This window comes from Priapulus caudatus, unplaced genomic scaffold (assembly GCF_000485595.1).
Source record: "Priapulus caudatus unplaced genomic scaffold, Priapulus_caudatus-5.0.1 Scaffold181, whole genome shotgun sequence".
In the NCBI taxonomy this organism is placed as follows: Eukaryota; Metazoa; Priapulida; class Priapulimorpha; order Priapulimorphida; family Priapulidae; genus Priapulus; species Priapulus caudatus.
In genome coordinates, this window is record NW_014577242.1 from 11,947 (window position 1) to 19,231 (window position 7,285).

Here is a 7,285-nt window from a genome sequence, read left to right on the forward strand (position 1 = left end):
TTATTATTATTATTATTATTAATCATAATAATTAAATAATCAATGAAGTAATTAGGTGCCTATTTCATAATCGGTCTGGTCACGTCAAATAACGGCTCACTTGTATGTGGCCGCTTCTCGTCTCACTGTCTCTCAGGCTCGTCTACCTGCTCATGGTCGTCCTTCTGCCCATCTCCTACCCTCTCGCAAAGTTGCTTGACTGTTTGCTCGGCACGGAACACGCATCGTTCTTCCGCCGTGCCGAGCTCGGCGTTCTCGTTGACCTTCACGGCGACGAACACATAGAGAATGAAGAACCGCTGACTGAGGACGAGGTTCTGATCATCCAGGTGAGAGCGGCGGGCGTTCGTACGGCCGAGTTAGATCGCGGCCCAGAGAGAAGCGCAACTCCGGATAGTGGCACTAACACTGGTGTCAAGACGTAGCAGACGATGACAATAATTATTGTCAATTTTTTTTTGCTGATATTGAAAATTGTTGAAATTATGATGAAAAGAGATGGATTAAAAAAACTAGTTCATGCAGACCTCAGAATATATGAAGCTAGAAAGGTGATTTCAATGCCGTCTTGACTCTACTAACTTATTTTTAAACTAGGGGGCTCTGCAAATGAGAGACAAGACAGTGAAGGATTCCATGGTACCTCTAGAGAGTGTCTTCATGGTCAGTATAGATGAAAAAGTGGACCGTCCAACCCTGCAGAAGGTGACTAGTTACTCCTACTTACGTGTGGATGGCATTGGTAGTCACATTCATAGAACATTGTTAGAAATGCTATGTTATCCTATCTCAAATGAAACGTTTATCGAGGCAACGTCTCAGGTGAACACATACGTACATCTTTAGCTTGCGCGTTCCCATGGTGGCGCCCTATCACAGTGACCATTTTTACAGATCCTTCAAGCAGGGCACTCGCGCATTCCGCTGTACAGTGGCAGTAAGGAGGACATCGTTGGCTTGATCCTGGTGAAGCGGCTGATGTTGTATGATGCAGGTGAAGCCAGAGGTCTCGCAATCAGAGAGGTGATTGCAAGAGACATTCACAGGTGGGTGAGACAGCACTGTGCTGCAATATCATCTTATTGTGTTGTGATGTCAGTTGTAATGTGCTGCACTGTGATACAATAACAACTTTATTGTGTTGTACTGTGCTGCAATGCCAGCTGTCATAGTGCACTGGTAACTGGCTGCACTGTGCTGTAGTGTGCTGTCATTATAATAGAGCCACTGTCTTTCCAAAATTTCTGTTGGTTAATAAGGTGGTATAAATATATCTATTGAAAAACAATCATTTATTTTGTTATCATATAGAGTAAAACAGTTCTGTACAAATCCTCATTCAAATACTTATGATAATAAGAACCATAATTTATTAATTTTTTATTGCACATATTACATTAAACATCGTCACTCGCCTGCACAATATATCAATATAAAATATATCCTAATACACAGTAAAACCAATAGAACACTTCGTGGCAAACAAGTACATTACAAATGCTGTGGCTCGCCACAATAATAAAGAAATAATACAGCTACTCCACTCTCACCATCTTTCTATCTCAGAGCATTCCGGAAGGCACCCATCGTGCGAGACACGACACCTCTCTACGACATGCTGAATGAGTTCCAGCTAGGACGCTCCCACCTGGCGATAGTTGAGGCTGCACCCAGCCCATCAGATGGCGTCACTGCCTCCAGCAAGGTGCACACGAGATTGAGTCTGTGGGAATCACTTATGGGTCTCATGGTAACCTTGGGAGATGTTGTCACATGTCGGGTGTCTAGGTTGAAGCTAGCGCAGCGATGCCTGCAAGCAAAATATGCCCAAGGTATTGCTGGCTTGCAGTAGCCATGGTAGAGCCATATACATATACAAATATATAATCACAGATTCTTAAAAATGTGTTAGAGGAATTGCGGTGTCTCTGGCTTTGAGATCGATTGCCAATAGGTGGTGTTAGCAGTGTAATATGTATGGCAGGTGGTGGGAATCATCACACTAGAGGATGTGATTGAGGAACTAATACAGGAGGAGATCATAGATGAAGACGATGTCTACGTTGACGTGCACAAACGCATCCGTGTCGCCCGCTCCTTCATCAGACAGGTAAGACTTGCATGTAACACAAGAGCATTCATGTCGACTGCTGCCGAGAGGTGCCGAGAGGGGAGGTGGGTGCACGAGACATTGCAAACACGAGTAGTGAGTGATGCCATAGATATGATTAGCCATATATGAGCCATAGATATGATTAGAAGCAGTGCATGTGCAAATGTGAGGCTGAGTTGGAGCAGTGATGGTGCACAGGACAGAAATGGCAGTAGATGTGGCCAGGCTCATTGTACATGCATGTGGAAAGGTTACACTATAAAATGGGATTAACAGACAAAACACGGCCTAAACACGTAAATTAAAGGCTCGAGAGATGTATAGTTGAACCATATGGCAATAAAGAGGAAAATAGGTAATCGTCACTAGAGATGCAACATCTCTGAGTGAGGAAACTGCTGTGAGACAATGGCTGAGTGAAGTGGAAATCAGAACTGTTGTACTGTTTCATTCAGAAGAAATGCAACCCTGCTAACCCTTCCAACCCTTCTCTTCCATTTGTCAGCCCACGCTTGTAAACAGTGCTTGTGACACCAATGAACTGGCATTTCCATGGCGAGGTTTGCCGTAACACCAGCCTAATCGCCATGGTAACGATGGCGGCGACACTGACGCAGTCGCCTTCCGTTTCAGGTGTCCACACGTAATCTTCTCCAGCTTCCCAGCAGGGCTGGAGTGCTGCGCGTCGGCACAGCGGCGTCGATGATAACGGAGTCGCCGCATCCGACCACGTTCACCATCTCGCCCCGAACATCGCCCCTCGTCCGGTCCCTGCCGTCGACCCCGCCCTCCCACGCTGACGACGACGTAGAGCCTCTCCTTCCCTGATCACGTCGACATTTTTCGTTCACTTCGAAACTTTATTGTCGTTTCTCTCTTGTTTCTTTCTATTGGTTTCTCTGACTTGCTTTGCTTGTTGGTCCGGGTATAGCCTTTGGGAGCCTCTTGCGTGAGAGTGATGCATTAGAGGATGATGTATGCTTCTCATAATAGACGTCATACGATCACTTCGAGAGCTGCACGAATGCCCAATTTACTCGTGTGTGTGTATGTGTGGGAGGGTGTGGGTGTGTGTGTTGGTGCGTGTGAACGTTTGCACGTATGTTCCACTGATAACTAACCCATCAGTTACTGCTAGCAGTCACCCACAGAGGAGCACTCCCCATGACTTGTCATCAGTAGCGGTTTCACTGATATCATACGTCTTCTACCTCGTTTACCATTTGCACTGATTCAATCCAATGTGGCACTAACTAATACAACCAATTGGTATCTAGCTGTTTACTGGCTACTACATATCTCTTCAATTATCTTACACTTTACAGGATGCACAGTTGTTTCTATTATATGTTATATGTGAAAAGCAAAACATTGAGTCTCTTGTAGTTACTGACCTAAATACGTAGTCGTCGTTAATTGTTTTTTTATATAAACTGTTGAAAATAGATGGAAGATAAACGTATAGATATACATATAAGATATATATACCATACTTATTTATGTTGGTATTTCGCACTACTATTAATACTTTATCATGCACACATGCACGGGCAAGCATTTAAATATATATCAGGAGCTTATAAATGGATAAGCTCTTATATATATGCTGTATATATAAGCTCCTGTATATATGTATATGTCTAGCAGGTGTGTGAAATCGGATTCGCACTTAGTTCATGATTGATCTTCCTAACCAGGGATGTTTGCATGTAGGGTGGCCCTGCATGCGACTACTTTGTGTCTATATGATCTCATGTAACCTTATTCTTGGGCCACCTACTCCGCATTACCCCACATTCCCTTGTCTGTGTCCGTAGTGTTCCATCAGAAACCTACAGCTACAGCATGGATATACCTCGGACTCCCGTGGCCCGAGCAAGCTGCCAAGCGTTTACAACTCCGAGGAGATGAACGAGACGTCACCGCTCGTTTTGAAAGTACCCCCTCGTGATGACCACTAGATGGGAGCAAGGTCAGCACTCGTTCATCTCGCCCTGCCCCGACTTCAGTGTCTCTGGGTGTGCTAGTGCTGAGAGGCAGCTGATATGGCAACTGTAAGTTAAAGGACAATTGAACTCAAATTTCACAACTTCTGTAACGTTTTTATACATAGAAATACATTCAATAACGTATTCCATTTCAAATCTGGCGCCCAATTAGTAATAAACACATAGAAATAATAAGCTCCATTCTAAGTTGAGCAGACGTCATCACTTCAATGCATGCAACATTATGCTGTTGTTGCCCTTGATTAAAGCCGCACTATGCGCATCCAAACGCTAATTTCTCCAGTACTAGACTAGCAAATACTTCGTGTCATGCATAATCACATTACCTTATGACAAAATAAACTCTAGTTCCTCCCATTTCACTGCGCGTTGTCTTATAAATGCATTTGAAAATACCTCCAATGTTGTTCAAATTCTCCGATGTTGTTGACACTTTCGCGTTGCCCTGCCAAGCAACTGCACAGCGGTGCTGCGGTACAAGGGTACGGGTGTAGCAAAGATAAAAACATGTGACGTCACCTAACCGATTCTTGGCGAAATTGTTTGGCAAACAATTTAGCGTTGGCGCCAGATTACCAGATTTCGCACCTCTTTCTTGTGGGTTTTAAGCAAACGCGCAGTGAAATGGGAGGAACTAGAGTTTATTTTGCCATAAGGTAGTGTGATTATGCATGACACAAAGTATTTGCTAGTCTAGTACTGGAGTAATCAGCGTTTGGATGCGCATAGTGCGGCTTTAAGGGAGACATAACAATATGTCAACTGAGTAAACCTGCCATCCTCAGGTTGGACAAATTAAATTCTCCTGCCTATATGAGTGATGTTTGTTGTACCAAATAAATAATTATGGTATATTGATTTTCTTTGATCGTTTAGCTTTCTGACAGTGATTGCATGTTTATGACATGCACATTATGATTTCTAGTGTTTTGTGATGTCACAATGATTGCCTGATTGTGTAATGTTTCACAATGCTCCAGTTTAGAAAATGTGATATTCGATAAGCGATAAGCGTGATAAGCGATTCAGGATGTGTTTTTTTCTGATACATGGCAATTATAAGCTAGTTCGTAGTTAGAGTCTGCGCATGCGCGAACTTTGCTACGAATTCTTGCCAGTCAGGTCATTTGTGACAAAATATTTCGTATTTCGACCGCACAGTACACATATGCATGCATCTATGTCGATGTAATGCTACAGTCTTCGCGTGTGCACGTACACGTGCGTGCGTGCGTGCGCAGGTACACGTGCGCGCGCGCGTGCGTGTGCACGTACACGTGCGTGCGTGCGCGCGTACACGTGCGTGCGTGCGCGCGTACGTGTGCACATAGACATGCGTGTGTGCATGCATGCGTGCGTGTGTACGTGTGCGTGCGGTGCGTGCGTGTGCACGTACACGTGCGTGTGCACGTACACGTGCGTGTGTGCGTGCGTGTGTGCGTGCGTGCGTGCGTGCGTGTGCACGTACAGGTGCGTGTGTATGCACGTGCAGGTGCGTGCTTGCGTGTGCACGTACGGGTGCGTGCTTGCGTGTGCATGTACACGTGCGTGCGTGCGTGCATGTGCATGTACACGTGCTTGCGTGTGTGTGCACGTACACGTGCGTGCGTGCGTGCGTGCGTGTGCACGTACACATGTGCACGTACACATGCGTACGTGTGTGTGTGCACGTACAGGGCGTGCGTGCTTGTGCACGTACACGTGCGTGCGTGCGTGTGCACGTACACGTGTGCGTGCATGTGTGTGCACGTACACGTGCGTGCGTGCGTGTGCACGTACAGGTGCGTGCGTGCGTGTGTGTGTACGTACACGTGCGTGCGTGCGTGCGTGCGTGTGCACGTACACATGCGTGCGTGTGCACGCACACAGAATACATGTACATATACGTACGGATTTCATCGATTTTTGTCACAAATGACCCGGTGGCCTGTGACGTCACACAACCCCTTGGCTAACTACGAGATGGCTTATTTACTTGACCCTGTCAAGCAGCATAACTATTACATACATGAGGTGTAATTGTCTTTTTTCCAGCTGATGCTGATCAGCTGGTGTTGTAGATATTCTGCATAATATTTAGACGATCATAAAACTACTGTAATCAGCATGCTCATTATATTGTCATCAAGTGGAAATGTTAACATAATTGCATATTATCAAGAGCCCATCAATATTCTATACTTAAATTTAAAAAAATTAATGGGTTAAATACGCATAATTCATTGTGATTCTTTAACACGACATGATTATTGTATACTGTTTTGTATAAAAACGGGTTAGTATGGCCAAATCTTCAGTTGAAAAACATTTGGTATGGTCTATCATGTTTGCTCTCTGAACAGTTGTAGTAGACATGGTATGATAACAGGCACTCTCATTATACTACAATAGTATCAGGAGTGGATAATAGAGATCTCTATTATCCACTTCTGATAGTATGTTACTTTTCCCCAAATGAACAGATGGTTTATGTGTGGCACCATTATTAGTGCCTAGGGTATTACTTCTGTATACAGGGTGGATCCTCACAGATTGTCACCTGCTCTCTGTGGTTTATTTCTGTGATATTATACAAATTTGACTACAATATAGTTTTACCTATATGTGCAGAGTGATATAATAATTTCAGTTTGTGGTAAGTGCGAATCAAATTGGGAGCACGTCAAATTGTATGTTGGACGTTATTGCCATGTCCACATGACTGTGCTTATTTTCATTGTTTTAGTTTATAACTAATGATGTACATGGTGAATTAAGAAAATTGTAACCAAAATATATATGCTGTGAAATATACACATGAATCAATAATTTGAATAAACAGGAGAAAAATTATAATGATACAGTTCTATTTAGTTTATAAATAGTTTTGTTATTGTTCACTCATGTTCAGACCGACTGATCCTAACCATGCTGTCAGCCTGTCACTGTCAGCCGGACGCCTTTCTCTGGTCACTGCATGTGTCACCTGGCCATAGTGTCAGCCTGTAATTGTGCCATCCAGCCATGCTCCTATGCAGTCACTGAGTCATTCACTCATGTTGTCATCTAGCCATGCTCTCATCTGTGCACATGGTTTCCCAGTCAACCAGCCATGATGTAATCCTTTCATGCTGATAAGCTGTCCCTGAGTTACCCAGGCCTGATAACAATGTAATCATTATAT

The 7,285-nt window shown here is 44.0% G+C and overlaps 1 protein-coding gene across 3 annotated transcripts in view; it reads left to right on the forward strand.

Annotated features, from left to right (window-relative positions):
* Nucleotides 1-4,437, forward strand: part of LOC106806832 (putative DUF21 domain-containing protein At1g03270) — a 7,102-nt gene extending 2,665 nt beyond the window's left edge. Inside the window, exons 4-9 of one of the 3 annotated variants that reach the window (XM_014808955.1) lie at nucleotides 137-329; nucleotides 598-705; nucleotides 895-1,046; nucleotides 1,567-1,705; nucleotides 1,985-2,110; nucleotides 3,931-4,437. In XM_014808955.1, coding sequence (XP_014664441.1) covers nucleotides 137-329; nucleotides 598-705; nucleotides 895-1,046; nucleotides 1,567-1,705; nucleotides 1,985-2,110; nucleotides 3,931-4,074 — 862 coding nt within the window. In that variant the 3' untranslated portion in view covers nucleotides 4,075-4,437. Of the gene's footprint in view, nucleotides 1-136; nucleotides 330-597; nucleotides 706-894; nucleotides 1,047-1,566; nucleotides 1,706-1,984; nucleotides 2,111-2,746 lie in introns of all 3 variants that reach the window. The other 2 variants (XM_014808952.1, XM_014808954.1) reach the window with 2 other exon arrangements.
* Nucleotides 4,438-7,285: the final 2,848 nt, after the last annotated feature.